The sequence below is a fragment of the Mesoplodon mirus genome (assembly GCF_964341445.2).
Source record: "Mesoplodon mirus genome assembly, chromosome: 19".
NCBI classification, from domain to species: domain Eukaryota; kingdom Metazoa; phylum Chordata; class Mammalia; order Artiodactyla; family Ziphiidae; genus Mesoplodon; species Mesoplodon mirus.
Window position 1 is genome coordinate 5,309,170 of NC_138995.1, and position 20,682 is coordinate 5,329,851.

The 20,682-nt window shown below is 46.7% G+C and overlaps 1 protein-coding gene across 1 annotated transcript in view; it reads right to left on the minus strand.

Moving 5' to 3' along the window:
• CDH13 (cadherin 13) overlaps positions 1-20,682 on the minus strand; it is a 1,043,800-nt gene that overhangs the window by 92,611 nt on the left and 930,507 nt on the right. Inside the window, exons 9-10 of the mRNA XM_082607144.1 lie at positions 19,655-19,837; positions 12,048-12,301 (exon numbers count right to left, since the gene is read on the minus strand). Of these exons, the coding sequence (XP_082463270.1) occupies positions 12,048-12,301; positions 19,655-19,837 (437 nt within the window). The remainder of the gene's footprint in view (positions 1-12,047; positions 12,302-19,654; positions 19,838-20,682) is intronic.

The window sequence follows — 20,682 nt, forward strand, 5'->3', positions numbered from 1 at the left end:
AGATGAAGCACATTTCTTGGATTAGTTACAAGATTCTCTGTCTACAGTTTCATTACCTGTGTTAGTGCTAATGCTGTGATAAGCGCTTCACGAGTGTGCAAGGCTGGTGACTGACAGAGATAATAAAATACATCAGCTATTTTCCGACTTCTGTTGCGATCCTGAAGTATGTGGCTTTCTCAATCAATGCTATATTGATAGCTTCTGTAGCAATCCTCATCTAACACAAATGCCTTTATTAAAAAAAAAACCAGCTAAGCAGATTTAACAGCTTAGAAGACACTGAGCGAGAAACAATATTAACATTTGTCAGTATTTTCTTTATTGGTTCTGAGAATTAATTTCTTAGGCTGCAAAGAGTGACCATCATAATTATACTAAAATATAACCAATTTGAAACCATGCTGTCAATAATGAAAGTCTGGCCCATGAACAGTTTATAACAACATAGATGGAGGTTGAAAAGGTGGGTAAATTGTAAAATAACCTTTCAACTGTTTTTCCAAATGGTCAGACGTTTCATAGTAACCAAATCGAGCACCTCTAATTGAGGTCAATAATGAAAATCTTCCACCTCTGGATCACTATAAAAGCCAGAATTCTATTTTTAGCCACTGAAGCTGTTTAATCTTTAAAGATTCAGTTGTTTAATTTATTAGAGCTTGTTTCCCACTGCCATCTTCATAACAGAAAATCTGATTGCTAAAAATAAGAGTGAGCTGTTTTAATATATTTACATAAATAATTAAAAATTCTACAGCAGAGTACGCAATACAACATATTGCCACCATAAACTTCCAATGGAAGAATGTCACTTTAATTAAAAATTACAAAGGTGCCACTGTAAACAAGTCATTTACATTTCAAGCTCTGTGTTGACTCAAGAGAGAAATAACTCATTAAAGAAAAAAAAACAGAAATGACCTCACCCCATATCCTATTATTGAGGTCAGTAACCACATTTAATTAAGACGAACTGTTAATAATATATTTTAGTGGATGGAGGCTCTTTTCATTTCCCCAGGTAGAAATGTTATTATTTGGTCTTTAACTTCTGATTAAAATTTAAAAGGTGGGAGTCACCCCAAATTAAACTCTTAAATCTGGTTTTGAAATCTGGCTTTTTCAAAAGGGGAGTTACAACCCTCCTTTCTCCTCCCAATAAATGCTGAGCTACTACACGTTTTGAACCTCTGTGGTCCTGAGAAATGATAGTGACGACAAAAATCCTAATTTCCAGGGGAACTGATTTTTGCCATCTGCTTCCAAAGGTCTTAGAAGATACAGAACAAAAGGTCCCATAGCCAGCTGATGACTTTTGCTTGATTTCCTATCATTTTTTTGGTGATTTCCTTTGAATGGGCTCCAATATTAGATTAAATGAGGTGTTAAAGAAAAAGGCTTGATGACTCACAGGAAGACCAGTGAAAACTGAAATTGGGCCTTTTAACAAATCTTTTGGGACTGAATTTTCATCACCACATGTTGCATTCGGTACCAGTTTGAGCCCATGAATGAATCTACCTTGGAGCTTAAAAGCCTCCAAGTCTAAAGGAGGAAGGGAAGGGAAATGACTTAAAAACACCCAAAGAAATCAGAACAAAGTAGGCTGTGGTTTTCAGAGTGATGAGGATCTAATCTGGATCTGATTCAGATATTCTGTGTTCAAAGGATGGGTTCAATTTGGATCATGGCTTTGGAAGAAAAGCCGGCAGATGGACCTGACTCCTTAGTGTAACTTTCACAGACCTGGGAAGCCCAGTGAAAGGCCGATCGGTCCTGCTCAGGCTTCCCTCCTGGGATTGGTTTAAAACAAGGCCACATGCAAATATTTCCATGGTTGCTAGACATTAGACAATACCTGAAGATGAAAAATAATAGTAATCACAATAAACCATGTCTGCTTATGCACAAAATGTCTGCACGCAGAAATTCCACCCCAGCTGCTGGCAAACCATGCTATACCTGTTTACTAAGCACTTCCAAAGGCCAAGCGCTGGGCTGTTTTAAGACCTATGATTGGTGCAGCCGATATGGAAAACAGTATGGAGGTTCCCCAAAAAACTAAAAATACAGAGTTGCCATATGATCCAGCAAACCCACTCCTGGGCACATATCCAGACAACACTACAATTCAAAAAGATACATGCACCCCTATGTTCACAGCAGCACTATTCACAATAGCCAAGACATGGAAGCAACCTCAATGTCCATCCACAGATGAATGGATAAAGAAGATATTGCACATATATACAATGGAATACTACTCAACTATAAAAAGAATGAAATAATGCCATTTGCATCAACATGGATGAACCTAGAGATTATCATACTAAGTGAAATGAGTCAGAAAGAGAAAGACAAATACCATATGATATCACTTATATGTGGAATCTAAAATATGATACAAATGAACTTATCTACGAAACAAAAACAGACTCACAGACATAGAGAACAGACTTGTGGTTGCCAAGGGGGAAGGAGGGTGGGGGAGGGATGGATTGGGAGTTTTGGGTTAGCAGATGCAAACTATTATACACAGAATGGATAAACAACAAGGTCCTACTATATAGCACAGAGAATTATATTCAATATCCTGAGATAAACCATAATGGAAAAGAATATGAAAAAGAATGTATATGTATAACTGAAGCACTTTGTTGTACAGCAGAAATTGACACAACATTGTAAATCAACTACACTTCAACAAAATAATTAAAAAAAAGGACCTCTGAGCCTCTAAGAATTTTCTCTGTCCATGGTGGCCTCCTCCCAAGTCATACCAAACATATTGAAATGTACTCACATTGCAAGTACATTTTTTTCCTGTAAAATTTTTGAGATAATTTTTATATCACTACTTTTGCTTTTGGAATTATTTGACTACTGGGAATATTTCACTAATAATCCCCTATGATTTCTCTAGAGCTGACTCAGACATTCTACAACGAGAGATCTACAAACAGTTGGCAAATGTAAAGACATTTTTGCAAATATTAAATTCAACCTGCCAGGACATGGAAGCAAGCTAAATGTCCATCAACAGATGAATGGATAAAGAAGATGTGGCACATGTATACAATGGAATATTACTCAGCCATAAAAAGGAAAGAAATTGAGTTATTTGTAGTGAGGTGGATGGACCTAGAGTCTGTCATACAGAGTGAAGTAAGTCAGAAAGAGAAAAACAAATACCATATGCTAACGCATATATATGGAATCTAAAAAAGTGGTACTGATGAAGCTAGGGGCAGGGCAGGAATAAAGACGTAGATGTAGAGAATGGACTTGAAGGCACGGGGGGAAGGGGAAGCTGGGATGAAGTGAGAGAGTGGCATGGACATATATACACTACCAAATGTAAAACAGATAGCTAGTGGGAAACAGGTGCATAGCACAGAGAGATCAGCTCGGTGCTTTGTGACCACCTAGAGGGGTGGGATAGGGAGGCTGGGAGGGAGGGGATATGGGGATATATGTATACATATAGCTGATTCACTTTGTTGTACAGCAGAAACTAACACAACGCTGTAAAGCAATTATACTCCAATAAAGATGTGAAAAAATAAATTCAACCTGTTAAAGTCATGGTGCTGTGGACACTCGATCTTATTAACTTCAATGTTGCTGTTTTCTTTTCAAACTTTGGAGGTGATAGATTATATGTTCACGTCCTTGACATTTTTGTAGGCTCCTGGAAAGTTTGAAGGTCTTGGTGCTGGGCCTTAGTGCTTAATTAATTAAATGGTACTGATGAGGCCCTTGTGTTTTACCAGGGATGGATATAAACATGATCGTTACCCTCACAGAGCCCGAGGTTCAGTGGAAGATGGACAATTAGGTCAGGAATCACAGTAAAGCACGACGAGCATTACACCAGACGTTCAGAAAGCCCTTTGGAGTGCAGTCTGAAGGTCAGGGTAGCCCACCTGCAGAGACGATGACTAAACTAACATCAGAAGGACATACAGCTGTGGACGAGGCGGTGGCGAGGAAAGCCCCAGGAGTTCACCTCATTTGCGTGTTTTCTTTCCATAAACCGAGGTTCAGAGAGGTTACGTTTTCCTCATCAGCAAAGAGGCAGACTCATGGTTGTGAGAGTTAAATAAGACTTTGGCGACAGTGCTTTTGGTAAACTTTTATATAAAAATGTTAGGCATCTTAGTCACAGTACCAGCAAAATACATGTGTCCAGGGGTATCGTGGCAATCTTTGCCTAGTTTAGTCCTGTGCCCAATTCCCAGGAGGCAGAGACCAGCTCAAAGGCATGGGGATAGTGGCACTTCTGGGGAATTCAGGAATTTGTTGATAAGCGAGACCATAATGATGCTTGGAAATAAGTAATTTCTGTTGCTTGGCGTTTTCTCCCCAGCTGGAGACCACTGGTTCTTACTTCCCAAGGAAACAATTTCTTTCTCTCCTTCCTTCCTTTTCCTCTCTCCCTCCCTCCCTCCCTCTTCCTTCTTTCCGGGGGCATCATCATTTGCAACAAAGCTCTTGCTCTTATGACTATAAGCTCCCTGGAGGCTGTAGGCAGAGATCATTCTCACAAGTGAAAAGACAGGACCCAACAGTGTTAGGCCCATAGTAGCCTCTAAATAAATGCCAGTACATGAATTCAGTAAAGGAATGAATGGAAAACTATAATGCTTGTGCTTTTTTTAAGCAGCTGTCTTTGGCAACACAATTATCTGTTATTTTTATTGTGTAAAAATCTAATTTCATGGCACGTATTCATCTTTTAAAATTTACCCTGTAGTTTTTTATTACACAGAAAGGTTCAATCCCCCAAAGGTGTTCATGGCAGAAACTTCTAGTTACCTCACAATACCCACTCTTACTTTCTTCCTTAGTAAAGAATCCCAGTTTTAAAAGTTGGTTGCTATCCAGCTAAATGACCATACTTCCTAGTATTTCTTACAGCTAGGTTTTGGCCATGTGACTAATTTTGGCCAATCAGATTTAAATAGAAATGTGATCGACTTTCAGTAAGACTCCTTAAAATATAAGAGACTCCCTTCTTCTTTCCCTCTCTCCCAAACTACTGTCTGGAATGCAGATGTGAAGGCTGAAGCACTAGCAACCATAATAACAGTCCATGAGGAAGAGGGTGCCAGTCTCGAGGTGACTGAATGGTGAGCAGGAAGGAGCCTGGGCCCCCGACAGCTCTGTGGAACTTCCATCCTAGCCCTGGACTGCCATAGCCGCTCTACACTTATTTTATATGAGGGGGAAGAAAACCCCACTTCTATCTTCTCTGAGCCACCATCATTTTGAATTTTCCTTTTATGCTGAGCCAAACTTAATCCTCACAGATACAGTGCTGCTAGATGCACACTTGCGGGGTTCCCTGGATGAATGATCCTTTCCCCCCAAAATGTTGAGGGGTAATGGGTAATTTCACATGGGTGGGGACAATATTTTTCCTCAACACGTATCTTATGTATTCAGTGTGTGGGCAGAAGTCTCTGCAGCAGAGTTGTTTACTACAGACCCTGGATAAGATGAGTTCTGAAAAATGTTTGGAATAGGAATTGCTACTTGGTTGCCTCAATAGAAATCCCCGGATTGGTCAGAGAATGAAATAAGTCCTCTCAGACCATTCAAAATGACTGAGCCGCCGGCTGCATCCCCAGAGTAACCAAAGCAACAGATCTGATGCAACAGTGAGTCCTGCTTCTCATTTCACTGTTAGAGAATGTTGGGTAAATACAGTCATTTTCATTTTAGCATAATTATCGTTGAGCTGCTCTTTCTGACAATAATTAGCCAACAACTTCAGGTGCACGAGTCCACTCCTCACTGGAGACACTGAACTGTCATCGAGAAATGCCAGATTCCTGTCTCGTGTACACGGAGGAAGGCTCCACCCTGAAAGCTGACGCCTGTCTCGTTGTAACTGCAGGTTGAGAGGACAGGGTGTGGGAACCAGCTCTGGTTTACGACACGTCAACGTTCACATGACCTTGGAGCACAGAAACTTTCTAACCATCAATTCAAATAATAAGGGAAAACAGAAATGTGATTGCCTAGGTAAAGACACAAAGAAGTCTTCATATGACAAAAAGCATTAACAACATCAACACATTTGCAAAATATTTTCAGAAAATTCTTCAGAAAATTAATGATGCATTAAACAATTTAGCTACAAGCATGTCCACTGACCTTTTAAAATAATTTCACACAATTGGAAACAGTCTAAATAGCCAACAAGGGAATGAATAAATAAATAAGTATATTCTTGTAATAGCACTGTAGAGAGCATACTATTCATGAAAAATAGTGGCTATTTCTTGATATGGAAAGCTGTTCACCATATATTGGGAAGTAAAGATGACAGGTTCCAAAACAAAATGGGTGATGTGAGCCAATTTTGAAAATAAAAAAGGGAAATACTCACACATGTGACTGGAGAGCTGTCACACCTAAGCTGTTAAAAGGGGATTTCCTTAGGTGGGAAGATTACAGATTTTTAAAATTATCTTCTTTATTCTCAACTGCCTTTTCAAAAGTTTCCTCCATGAACTATCTTAACTTTATAATAAGGATAAGAAGATACAAGTCATTAAAAAGAAGAATTTCATCTGTCACTAGCCCACTGCTGTCCATTTTGATTTGGCTAAGCACAATGCAATGGGCTTTTAAACAGGTTTTAATAACTCAGGCTTTTTAGTGAGAATATTCACTCTGATGCCTGGACACCTCCTGTCTTTAGAGTTACAGGCTACTCAGAGATCAAGACGCCTTTCACTGATTTTAACATTCCCTGGTGAGATAAAAGAGGGCATCACAGTGGCAGCGGCAGAATCACTGTGCCTGAGACGGGCTTTGCATCACAGAAGACAGGACCAGGAATGAGTTAGAATTAAGGTCCTAAGCTTTATGGGGGCTGGGAGTGGGGAGGAGTTTCCTGTTTTGACAAGGGAAGGAGGCTGCCCTCAGGGAGGAGGTCAAAGTGCCTGTCAACTTGGGGGCAGGACCTGAATCAGGCTGCTTGGGGTGGAGCATCTCCTGCAGTGCTAAGATGCCTTGAGGGCCTGGCTAGACATCTGAGAGGAGACGGGGTTATTGGAGCTGAGGCACAGAGAGTGTTGGAGTGAGATACTGATAGAGATAGAAATGCGGGGAGGGGGAGAGACAGAGAGAGAGCCGGAGAGAAAGAAGAGGAGGAGGAGGGGGGAGGAAGCAGATGGAGGAAAAGGGGAAAAAGGAGGAGGAAAGAGAAGAGAGGAGAGAGAGGAACGGGAGGAAGGAAGGTGCAGAGAATCAGACAGAGAAGAGGCGGCCGTGAGACGAGAGCGGAAGATGGACCTAGAGGGAGGGGGGAGATGCAGATAGAGATGGTGATGGGGCGGGAGGAAGGGCAGAGGGAGACACAGAGCGAGACAAGGAAGAAACGTACAGAGCAAAGGAGAGACCCAGAGTAGTCGGCACAGAGGGGGACAAAGAGAGAACGACAACGTGGACACAGAGAGTCACACACACAGACAGGGACACCCGCATAACCTGCACAACTGCAGAGCCCAGCGCCGAGCTATTGCTGGGAGTCAAGACAGGGGCAGATGGCACTGGCAGCATCTTTGTGCATGTGCCTTTGTCAGCTGAACTCAGAGCTCTCCTTGAGATAAAAATAGGAGTTCTCAGTTCCTCCCTCTTCCAATGCCTGCTCCCCAAAGAATCATTAAGACAACACCACCACCACCATTCACAAGGTCATCGTGTCTTTGTGAGAGTTCTGGGGAGCCACGTGTGGTTTATTAGAAGACCAGGTCCCGGCCCGGCCCCTCCCCTCAGCCCTGCACAGCCTCTGCACACACAGCCCATCGGGGACAGTGCTTCTCGTGTACAGGATCAAAGGCTGCAGATAATTAATGAGTCTTTTCTCCCTGAAGAGCTCCCGTGACAATAGCTCAACGTGTCAGGGATGTTATCCCTGCCTTTGATGGGCTCAGAACCAGCACCAGGAGAGGAAGGGCAGAGGGGAGGGGCGGGGAGAGGGGAGGGGCGGAGGGAGATCCCGTCATTGCCAGGCTGAGAGAGGGCCACTTCTGGGCAACTGGGATCCCAGCAGGAAGGAATGTGTCCGAGGACTCAGGCCAGAGAGAGAAATGTGCATCACACACACATACATGCACGCGCACATACATACATTCACACGCATTTATTTTGCTTCAATGATGGAAAAGTGATTTGTCCAGACACTGCTCAGCCAGACCCATTTGTAAATGTTACAGCTCTTAGGCAAGTGGCCACAGAAACACCGCAGCTATATTTTCTGAGGGGACTCGTGACATTGAAATTGGTCAACAGTGGCTCTCCGTGGTCCCTGATGACTCAGCATCCATTCCCACCTTCTGGGAAGAGCCTTCTGCATTCCTTTGGGAAACCACCACCCCAGTTCATTATGGTTGGATGCTGGGTCCACGGCGGGCCCACGCACCAGGACTAGCGCCGGGCACATCCCAGCCTCCTGCCATTCCGGGTCAGAGACAGGCGTGTGTCCAAGTTGGCTCAGTGAGACGCAAACCTGGCCCTTGGGCAAGTATTGATACTACTGGTTAGGAAGGGTCTCTTTCTGCTGGTAGGACTGGCACTGCTGGAGGCCTTGACCCTCTGCAGCCGTACAGATGTGGCTGAGGATGACGCCAACCCAGGCAAGTGCAGAGCCAGGAGGCGGGGAGAGGATATGTTCCGAGCCCCGGAATTCTCACGCTGGATGTCCCTGTCCCCATTTTCAGTTCTGTGGGCCAGTACATGCATTTTCGGCAAAAGTCAGTCTGAGATGGGTCCTGGCCACTTGTGACTGAGGGTCACAGCTGTAATGAGCAAGTGTAGAAACAGGAAGCTCTGCAGAGCTTTCTACGCTCCTGCTTTTTACTGCCAAGTCTCACGTCTAGTAATTTACAAATTGCTTTCTCTGATCTCCTTTTCTCACAGTGGGCGCCACTGGCGCTCCACCCGAGATGGAATGGAGGACCACTGGAACCCAGCTCCAGTAGCCGGTCTGTGTTCTCCATGGCTCAGATCCTGGCCTTGGGGCCCCTCAATGTCTCGGCTCTTGCCAGTCACATGCTCCCTCTCCAGGCTCCTGTCTCCCGACTCAGTTTGCCGGGGCTGCTATCCATGGCCTCTTGCCACCCTCCAAGCACCACACTCCATTTGCCAGACGGGATTTCCTTCCTCCTTCTCAATCGGCTGCCTGCCGTGGGGGTGAAGAGAGGCAGCCACATCTGGGAACATCATCTCTCTTGCCTGTCAAGATGCCCTGAGTCGCGGGTGCATGGCTCCAGCTCAGGGAAAGTGGACTCGCCCCTGGGTATGTGACCCGTGAGCCGAATGACACGAGAGTGGACAGTGGCTGGAGACAGGTCACTCTCCCTGTGAGGTCCTGCAGTGCCAGCCCGTCAGGTCCCATTACCTAGAGACTCAACAATGCCCAAGTTCCTGTGCAACCTTGGCCCAGTTCTAAACATATTCTTCAATTCTATAAACTACTCAACATCACTAATCATCAGAGGAATGCAAATCAAAACCACAATGAGATACTATCTCACACCTGTCAGGATGGCCATCATCAGAAAGACCACAAGTAATACATTCTTAAGAGGATGTGGAAAAAAGGGAACCTTTGTACACTGTTAGTGGGAATATAAATTGGTACAGCCACTATGGAGAAGAGTGTGGAGTTCCTCAAAAAAATAAAAATAGAACCATTATAGGACCCAGCAATTCCACTCCTGGGCATATATCCAAAAAAAAAGAAAACACTAATTTGAAAAGATACATGCACCCCAATGTTCATAGCAGCACTATTTACAATAGCCAAGATATGGAAGCAACTTAAGTGCCCATCAACAGATGAACAAATAAAGAAGATGTTTTATATATATATATATATATATATATAAACACACACACACACACACACACACACACACACACACACATATATATGATGGAATATTACTCAGCCATAAAGAAGAATGAAAACCTACCCTTTACAACAACATAGATGGACCTAGAGAACATTATGCTTAGTGAAATTAGAGAAAACAAATACTTTGTTATCACTTACATGTGGAATCTAAAAAAAAGAAAACAAACAGATGTATATAAGAAACAGAAATAGACTCACAGGTATAGAGAAAAAACTAGTGGTTAGCAGTGGGGAAAAATTTTATAAACTGTGTGTAGAATCTTCCAGCAAATTCCCCCTTTTGCCTAAGTCAGCCAGAGCTGGTCTTAAACAAAGAACGCCGAGAGACCCACCTCTTCCACTGTCTGTCCCACCTTAGTAGGACCTCTATTCCCAGATCCCGACACCTGCCTCAGCCCTTCCCCATCACGTTAACACTGTCATGTCTGGCAGCATCCCAAGTTACCCAACAAAGGCACAGTCCCAGGCTTCGCAACATCAGCCCCATTTAAATCCATTTCCTACCCACCCTGGAGTCACCTCTTTGTGCAAGTGCAAATCAACAGTTAAGCTCCCCTAAAGACATCCTAAATTTATACAACTACCTTACAGTCTGTTAAGCTACAGGTTTCCCAATTTAAGTACTTAAGGAAAGCTTTCTCTTTGATGTTTAAATTGTGTGTTTCCTTTGCCAGATACTGAGCAGGAAAAGGGAAAAAAAAGGAGAAAGGGAAAAAAAGGAGAAAAGGAAAAAAAAGAATGGCTACTTCAGATTTACACTATTACAGGATTTGGTATTATTTTGTACTTTTATCTAGTTTGTCTAGCATTTCAGAAAGTTTTGTTGTAAAAACAAATCCCCTTTTGGGGGTTTGGGGTTGGAAAATAACTTCTGCCAGCTTGCTCCACGGTCCTGTGGCTGACACGGAGATAGTGGCACATTCTCAGGTGTTTCAAATCAGGAAAATAAGACATGTTTATTTGAAGTGCATCTAATACTTGGTTATTGGTACCTCATATGAAAAGATTAGATTTTGGAAGAGGAAGATCAATTACTTTCTTTAGCGGAGACAGGCGTGCATTTGGACCTGCGTGTCAATGTGTTTACTGTGAAACGTCGCACCAGCGAGGGCATCTCATCTCCACTATCATGAGATGCACTGTGGATAATGATCATTTAATTAAATCTCATTATGAAAACCCCTTCTTCTGAAGTACTGGACAGAGCTTAAGAAATGAACACCATGGGCCTCCCTGGTGGCGCAGTGGTTGAGAGTCCGCCTGCCGATGCAGGGGATACGGGTTCGTGCCCCGGTCTGGGAGGATCCCATATGCCGCGGAGCGGCTGGGCCCGTGAGCCATGGCCGCTGGGCCTGCGCATCCGGAGCCTGTGCTCCGCAACGGGGGAGGCCACAACAGTGAGAGGCCCGCATACCGCAAAAAAAAAAAAAAAAAGAAATGAACACCAAAAATCTGAACTTTTTTTTCGGTCTGCCAATCATCGGCGGAAAACCCAACCCTGGTGGTCCATTTCGAAGTACCAGGCAATGTCTACTCCTTTCCCTTCTGATAGTTCAGAGTCCAGAGCACTTAGCAGAGCGCGTGGGCTTTGCAGACTGTGCTGCAATGGTTGCATCCTAATTTCTCCCACTACTGGGCAGTGTAAGCTGGGCAGTCTTGAGCAACTTACTGAACCTCTCTGAACTCCTAATACCCTTAACTGTACATGGAGTTAGCGTTTCTCATAAAGTTGTGGCAGCTGATAAAGCAGGTGTCTGAGATGCAAGGGGCCATATGTGGCGGCTCCTTTCTTTGTCCCTTCCACACTGTGCTTGGCACCAGCAGACCCCTCTGGACACTTGAGCACACAGCCCTGGAGCCACTCTGCTCCCGGGCTCGTCTACTGCCAGGAATCAGGTGCAGGGGCAACATCCACAACTAGTGAGCCTGGTCCCCCGGTGCCACCAGCCGCCAGCTCTTCATTATGACACAAACTTCCTGCTCACCCAGATCATTAACAAGTTTAATTTAATGGTAGTTTGTTCCTGACAACCCAGACCCTGCAACCAGAAAAGAAAAGCCACTGCTGCCGGCCTCCCTCCCGTCTCAGGTTACCCAGCCACCCACTCACCTGATGGTCTGATGCTGCAGGGAATCAGGGTCTGTGGCATTCACCGTCAACAGCACGCTGCCCACGGAGATGTGCTCTTGCTTGGTCACCATCATGGGGTCCGGGTGGAAAACCGGACCCTCATTGACATCCAGGACGGTGATGTGGACTGTTGCTGTGGAGCTGGGGCCGTAGGTGACGTCGGGCACCAGCGGGTCCTCGTTTTCCACTTTGATCAGCAGGGTGTGAAAGGCAGAAATCTCATAGTCCAGAGGCTGAAAGGCAGAGAGAAGGGCTCAGCATGTGGGTCTGCCACAAAGGGCAGGCGCTTTTGCACGAAGGCCTCTGACAGTCCCTGAGCCGTGTGGACGCTCAGGGGTGGATCCAGGTTTTGTGGGCTAAGAAGCTTGATGCAATTTGGGGTCCTCTTTAAGAAAAAGAGTATGAAACATACAGATACCAAATTAGGTATGGAAGTTGTTCCTTTTTTCAGATTGAGAAATAACTTACAACAATTACATGAGTCCCAGAGGCCTGGATCCTTTGTTGTGAGATCTCTTTAGGTGACTCCCTGGCAGCGCTGACATTAAAAGCCTTCCCACCGGTAGCCTGTGACCTCACAACTCCGGCACTCGTGGGGGCTCCAGGGGGTGCGCATTCCTCCAGTAGGGTGTCATGTAGAGAAGAGGATCCGGGAGGCTGACGCACAAGGGGTTAAGCTGCATGGCCCTTCCCCACCTGAGGGCACTGGAAAACACGGTGGGGGGGCATTTTTATTTGTCCCCATGACTCGGCAGCTCTGTGGCCATTTTCTGGGCAGGGGACAGTGATGCCAGATACATGGCCATGCCTGGGACAGTCCCACATATGGCAGACTGTCCTACCAATGAGCAACCCTGCTGAGGCCCTTTCCAGGTGATTCTGTAAAGGGGCTGAGGGTAACCGCCTCCCTTGCTGCTGTGTAGACTGAATCAGAGGATATTAAGGAAACCTCATTGTAGACATTATTAATATGGTGCCCTGTCCCTTACAGAATGTCATGGACGACATTCACTAGGTCACTTTCTTTCTAAACCAGGAGATGCAGTGATGGTGACATTTCCTGTCGATGGGGGTGTGTGAGAGGAGACATTTAGGTGAGATAAGGACACACTTCTTATTTCAAGCTATTTTCCTAATGTTTCCTGGGAAAACAAGTAGCTAACTCATCAGACCCAGGACATAATGGATATTCTTGCTGGGAGGACGAGACTAAAGTTGAGTACAGGGAGGTGATTCACACTCAACCAGAAGGAAGGAAATGGCAGCACACGTCGTAAGGGATCTGGGAATGTGGCATCAGAGGTGAGAATGGCGAAGCTGGGGAAAAAGCTCTACGGGTGCAGGGGGTAGAATCTGGAATTGGGCAGGTTTAGTTGGGAGAGCTTTAGGCAAAATTACATTATCTCTCATAATAATTACAGCTAACACGCACGCCCTGCACTCCACACCTGTGAAAGTGCACCCGCACAAACACACATGCATATATATATATATGCACAGGCACATACACACACACACACACACACACAGAGGAAGTACTGACCCTGGAAGTGCTTCCGGCTGTAATAGGACCGCCCCTCCCGCTCTCAGCTAGAGCAACTCCCAACAGGGTCAGTATTAAGATTTTAAGAGCTGCCGGATATCAAGCTGTTGGTACCTAGGAGCTGCCCAGTTATACTGTGGTTCCATCCCTGGAACACAAGAATAATTTACCACTTCATCCTCCTTTCTAGCAACAGATCTCTGTCCTTCCCAAGTCAAGCCCCAAATCTGCAACCCCAGTGAAATAAATTCCAAACATGGGCCAGGGAGCTGCCATGCTTGGAAAGCAGAGTTATTCATCCTAATTAGGACACTGAAGGGGACTGGAGCCTTGGGCTTGCTGGGTAGTGACAGTCTGCCGGGCAGCATCCTGAGCAGGATGGACACACAGAGCGTCCACCTCTCCTGAGAACCTTCTCGACCGCACCCCAGCACGGGCAGACCCAGCCAGGCAACCCGAGGCCCGAGCATTTCTTTTATACCAGCTCCCAGGAACACACCATCTTCCTGGAAATAAAGTTAAGGACAGCATGCTGAGACTATGAAATCCTGAATCTAGCCCAACTGGATTTTCTACCATGATGCAAACGCCAGCAGGGTGAGGTTTTATTGAGCTTCTTAGCTCTGCAGGGCTCTTCACAGGCAGCAGATTCGAGGCCAGCAGCGTGAGCGCTAGCAGCAGGAGAGAGTGGCGCGGCCCGGGGCAGAGGAGGAGGATCAGGGTCCCGACAGGAACGGGAATCTTACCATTTGTCTCCTAAGGCTGTGGTGACAAAGCACTAGGTGGCTTAATACAAAGCTTAATACAAAGAAATGAACTGTCTCACAGTCCTGGAGCTTAGAAGTCCAAAATCAAGATGTTGGCAGGGCCACGTTCTCTCTGAAAGCTCTAGGGGAGCCCTCCCTGCCTCTCCCAGCTTCGGGCCTTCCCTGGCTGGCAGCGCATGAGTCTGACCCGTCTCCATCATCACCTGGCCTTCTCCCTGTGTGTCTCTGTCTTCACATGGCTGCCTCCTCATAAGGACCCCAGTCATCTTGGATTGGGGGCCCATCCCACTCTATTATGCCCTCATCTTAACTAATTACACCTGCAGCAGTCCTGTTCCCAAGTAAGCCCACACGCACAGGCTCTGGGGGTTATGACTTTAGTGTCTTTTGGGGGAGGCACAATTTAACCCGCAACAGTGGGGTACTCACAGCTCCCCCCATTCACACATATGTCTTATAATATATTTACGTATTATGTATAAATATACATACAATATTTGATCTGCATCACAACCCCTCATTACTTTTCGTGACACAATCCATCTCTCATTGTGCACCTACTGTGTGCTAGGAGGGCCCCGTGTGCATCATCTCACCTCATCCTCACCTTACCCTCATAACAGTAGGTGATTTTAGACCCTTTTTACAGATGAGGAAACAGGTTCAGAGAGGTTAAGTAACTTGGTCAAAGTCGCACAGCTAACAAGTAGCACAGAGCCGAGATGTGATACAGGGAGTCTGATGAGAGAGTCCGAGCGGATAACAATAAACTGCTTTTGGTCCAGGGTGGTATTTCCACAAGTAATGCTGGTGGGGACTCAGCCCTCTGTCTTGCCTTGGGCCACTTCATTCATACCAGGAAGCAATGCAGCTTAGTAGCAGAAAGCGCTGTTTGCTCCCAGAGCCAGAGGGGAGGGGATCAAGTCCTGGCCATAAGAACTCTAATGAATACTACTGGACCACAGGCACATCACTGCATCTCCTGGAGCCTCAGCTTTCTCATCAGTAAAGTCCTAGTACGAAGGATTGTAGTAAGATCAGAGGAGATGATGCTGCTGGGTGTTTCACACAGCAGCTGGCCTGGAGTCGGATATAATAACAAGAGGCTGTTAAGACAGTGAGGAAGAGGAATATGGGGTAGGATAGCTGGAAGAGCCACTGCCCTCCTGCCTTGCCTCTTCAGGTATGTTCGAGGCTGACATTCCTCAGCAGAATGCTGGCTTCTGAGGAATGCAGATGTGAGCAGTGGCACAGAGAGAGGAAAGGAGAGAGAGAGAGAGAGAGAGAGAGTCCAGCCTTTTCCCAAGAGGAGGACCTCTGCAGTGCTCACTTCTGTTTGCACAGTGCTGGGTGCAATGACACCAGTGGGGCGATGCCCAGGGCCAGTCTACCAGGAGCTGATGAAACGTGGGTCTCTGCTCCCACCCTTTCCGAGGCCTGCCCTGGGTCATGCTGCATTAAGAAGCCCTCCGTTGTCTCGGGCCTATGACCTGATTAATGTGATTTGTCTGGTGTGGGGTCTCTGTGTCAGGGACGGGAGGAAATTGAAAACACTTCCAATAAAGTTACAGAGATGCAATTTAACTAATATTTCATCAAGTGTCAAAAGAGGGTGTGGACCACTGTTCTGGAGGATTTCAAGGCTGGAAAAGCTGGCTCTCATGGGAAGGGTAAAGAATCTGGGGTTTGTTGTCCAGAGGAGGGAGGCTTTGGAAGTGATCCGACAGTAAGTTTTAAGCCTGTGACAGGTTTGGGGATCAAGGATGCCTGCTTTCTCAATGCTTTCTTCTCCTCTGAGGACAAAAGAGAGAAGAGACTTAAAATGCAGGGTGGATTATATTCAGCTGAAAGAGTAACTCTTTGACAGTTTGAAATAGGTTCACACAGCAACTAAGGGTGTTCCTGACTAGAAGGTTTTAAAGAGGACATGGCTACTCATTTGGCAGAACTGTTAGGATTCGGTCCTGTGGGGAGGAAGGACTCCCCCAGAAACCACACAGTCCTGAGACCTCCTCTAGTTCTCCCGTATGCCGACTGCTAACTGGATAGGGCGGAGTTGCTTGTGGTTGGGCTGCAGCATGGCCATGTCCCCCCACCTCTCACTGCAGAGGCCCTAGAGGAAAGATTCAGACTTTCCAGCCTTCCTTGCAGCTGAGGGTGGGCACGTGTCATCCGGTCAGTGACACATCATTGGAAATTGTCTGGAGGACCCATGGAAAAGACATTTTTTCCCCTAATGAGAAGAGAGGGGCCCATGAGGGCACACATACTCTCACTTGCCTGGCTGCCTGCCTCCTTGCTTCCTGCCTTGGAACCCAGCAGCAGGAAGGCGTGATGCCTGGGGCTTTGACAGCCATTTTATGTCCATGAGGAAAACATCAGAAACATCTGTGGTGCCACCTGCTGGCTCTCTGACACCTTGAGCTGCCAGCCAATCCTAGATTGGCCTACCTTCATCTAGTTATGAAGATCATGAAATTCTCCTGACTATTTAAGCCACTATCAGCCTGGCATTTGGTTACATACAACTGAAAGCATTCCTAGCTAATGCACTGGGTTGCTAGCAAGGTGGAGAGCCCAGGGAGCATGGTCAGGCCAGCCTCCAGAAGGCTATCCTGGGGCTTTAGCTCAGGTGCACTGAGAAGCAGAGAAAGCTCAAGGCCCTTTACACAAATTCACGTGGCAGGCAGCCAAAGAGGGGATGCCTCCATCCCAATTCTGAAGCAAAGGGAGTCCAGTTGCTAGTAAAATGGAGGCCCAGGGAGGGCCCCAGGCTCTGTGGGCACCTCCTCCCCAGGAATTGCAGGTGCAAATTCCTTGTCCTACGGCAGTGCTCGTCCACAAGGCTGTGCTCTCCTGGGGCAACTCTCCCTCCTATTCTGACCCTGCAGGTATGGGGCAGGCCCAGGAACCTGCATTTCAGCTAGCATTCCAGATGACTCTTCTATATGCTAACATTTAAGACTCACAGCACTGTGGGCCAAAGGGGGCGTGTGGGGAGAGGAGGACACTCTTTTCCAGTCTAGCTTTGCTTGTATTTCATTTTCCTCAAGCTGTAGCAAACACAGGTAGGGAGAACGGTGCTCCTGCAGGGTTTATGTCGGGGATGTATATTTACCCAAGCTTTGTCTTCCAGCTGCAGGTTTGGAAAATTGCCTGATGCCTACTATAGATACAGGGCTAACCTTAGAGAACAGCCAGTGGCTATGTTTTATTTTTTTACGACTTTAACAGCTTTGAAACTATAGCACTGAATGTAGGAGGGCAGTGCCAGGATCTCCCGGGAGTCCTGGCAAGGGAAGAAGAACTGGGAAGACCCAGAGGCTGCTCTTTTCAGGGAGACGTTTGGGGCTCAGTTCAGACGAGGTTCTGAGAAGGACAGGGAGAAACCTAGACCCCTCATCCTCTGGAGAAAGCCGGAAACTTCTCTGAGATCTGCCATTCTCAGTGGCTCCGGGTTCTGCCCCCAGGGATGTTGTGGAACTTTGTTGGTGTGAACGTTTATATGGCCCTGCGGCCAGGCTGAATAATGACCCCACCCCCCAATATGTCCATGTTTGAATCCCTGGAATGTGTGTTACCTTACATGGCAAAAGGGACTTTGCAGATGTGATTAAGCTAAGGACCCTGAGCTGGGTAGAAGATTCTGGATTATCCAGGTGGGCCCAATGGAACCACAAAGGTCCTTAAAAGAGGGAGGCAGGTGGGCTTCCCTGGTGGCACAGTGGTTAAGAATCCGCCTGCCAGTGCAGGGGACATGGGTTCGAGCCCTGGTCTGGGAAGATCCCACATGCTGTGGAGCAACTAAGCCCGTGCGCCACAACTACTGAGCCCGCATGCCTAGAGCCTGCGAGCCACAACTACTGAGCCCGTGTGCCACAACTACTGAAGCCTATGCGCCTAGAGCCTGTGCTCTGCAACAAGAGAAGCCACCGCAATGAGAAGCCCGCGCACCACAACGAAGAGTTGCCCCCGCTTGCCGCAACTAGAGAAAGCCCGCGCGCAGCAACGAAGACCCAATGCAGCCATAAACAAACAAACAAACAAATAAAATTAAAGAACACTGCACACACAAAAAAGAGGCAGGAAAGTCAAAGTAGGTGTGACAATGGAAGCAGAGGGTCAAAGTCAGAGAGAGATAAGAAGATGCTGGGTTGCTGCTTTGAAGATACAGGAAGGGGCCATGAGCCAAGGAATGCATGCAGGCGACCTCCAGAAGCTGGAAAAGACGAGGAAATCAATTCTCCCCCAGAACCTCCAGAAGGAACCAGCCCCACCGACTGTAGCCCTGTGAAACTGATTTTGGACTTCTGGCCTCCAGAACTGTAAGAGACTAAATTTGCGTTGTTGGAAGCTCCCCCGTCTGTGGTCATTTGTTATAGCAGCCCCAGGAAACGAACACAGGCACCATGTGCCAGTCACATATTAGCTTGTGAATCCTCACAACAACCTGGAGCGGTGGGTTGTACCATCATCCTCATATTACAGATGAGGAAACCGAGGCACAGAAAACAATTAAGCATCTTGGCCGACGGCGCACAGGGAGTATGTAACAACGTTCCTGCTTGGTCCACTAATACGATTACTATAAACACGACTGCTCCCTGCTTTTCAGGCAAATTGCTGCACCCACCAGAAAAGAAGCTGTGTTCCAACGGACGTTCTGGTCTGGCAGCAGCTCTCCCAGAACCTCCCAGGTCCCTTCCTCCAGGACACGGGGACCACCAGCCTCGCATGCTGTGCTGCCACCGCCCTCCCTCCCACATTTCTGAGCCCTCCCGTTACATCACTGTCACTTTCCTTCTCGGTCCCCCTGTAGCAGAGAGAGGTCAGCTTGCTGGGCAGCAGTGCTCACAGGCGGTTTCACAGGGAGAAGCATCCTGTGTGTGTAACTATCTGCTGTGTTTGACAGTAACTGAAACTCTGCTAAGGAAGATTAAGAAGAACTGTAATAATGCACAGTCTGACCGTGGATCTTTAGAAAACCTTCATAGGTCCCATTTTTGCATATCTTTGATAATTCATTATCAAGTGTATGGAGAATCTCATTTAAAAATTAAGTTGTTTTTTTTTTTTTTTAAGGTTACACAGAAGTTTAGGTTTTCCAGAACCTGTAGAACAACTTGGTTTTATAGCCATGAGGGTACAAGCAGGCCCCTAAGCTGAAGCCTTTTCCCATTTTAATTCCAGGAGGAGGAGACAGCGGCCGGTCTATCCTCGACCTGGGGCCCTGGGTGCTCGGGTGAGGAGGGAGGGGCAGTTGGAAGCACCCTTACTTTGACTACGGAGAGCATCCCCTCGTTGGTTTGCGGGTTGGTGTGGATCTCGAAGCTCTGCCCAGGGTTCCCGTTGATGATGGTGTAGGCGGCCCTCCACGCGCCTGTGGTAGGATCGTCCTTGTCCTCAACTGTCAAGTTGACAATAACTCCCACAGCTCCTTCCTCGACTGTGGCTTGAAACTGCAAACAAAGCAGACCATTACCGTCACTATTTTTGGGAAAAAAAACAAACAAACCATAGTGAAGACCATTGATGGCACTCTGACTACATGCCTGGTATTGGGCACATTACCCGTACCATCTCGTTAAATAATAAAGACTAACGTAACAGAGGAAGATCACGATGCTGTGCGTGCCAGCAGATGGTATGCTTCAGGTTCTCTCGGCCTTATGTGGGGCCCTGAGGCTGAAGTCTCTCCTACAGGATGTGGGCAGAAGTGATGTCTGCTGTGGCTGGCCTGGGTTCACCTGGGCTGAGGGTTAAGAGAACAGCTGTGCCTCTTCTCTGGGCCCCTTTCCTTCTAGCTACTTGGATGCAGACAACCAGGAGACCCAAGGGGAAGGTGGAGCCACAAGAGGGAATGAGCTTGGGTACCTGAGTCACCACATGGAGGTGGGTGGGAGCCTGTCCTGAACTGCTGTTGAATGAGAAACAAACTTGTATTGAGTTTGAGCCTTTATGAATTTTTGTTTCCATTTGTTCTTGTAGCCTTGTTACTGAATGCAAATCTGTATGCCCAACGCGCAGTGAGGCCAAACAACACCAAAACGTCAGAGTTTGGAGCAGAGAAAGGTTTACTGCAGGGCCAGGCAAGGAGATGTATGGCTCATGCCTTAAAAACCATGAACTCCCCAAAAGTTTTCAGTGAAGCCCTTTTACAGGAAAGGTGAGGGAGGGGAATGGTTAGCTGTTGCAGACTTCTTGGTGTCGGATCCTTCGTTCCTGAGGTCAGGTCACCGTCGGGTCACAGTGTTCCTGTAAACCTCCACCAAAACAAACGTTACTCTCTGTTCTGACAAGTAAG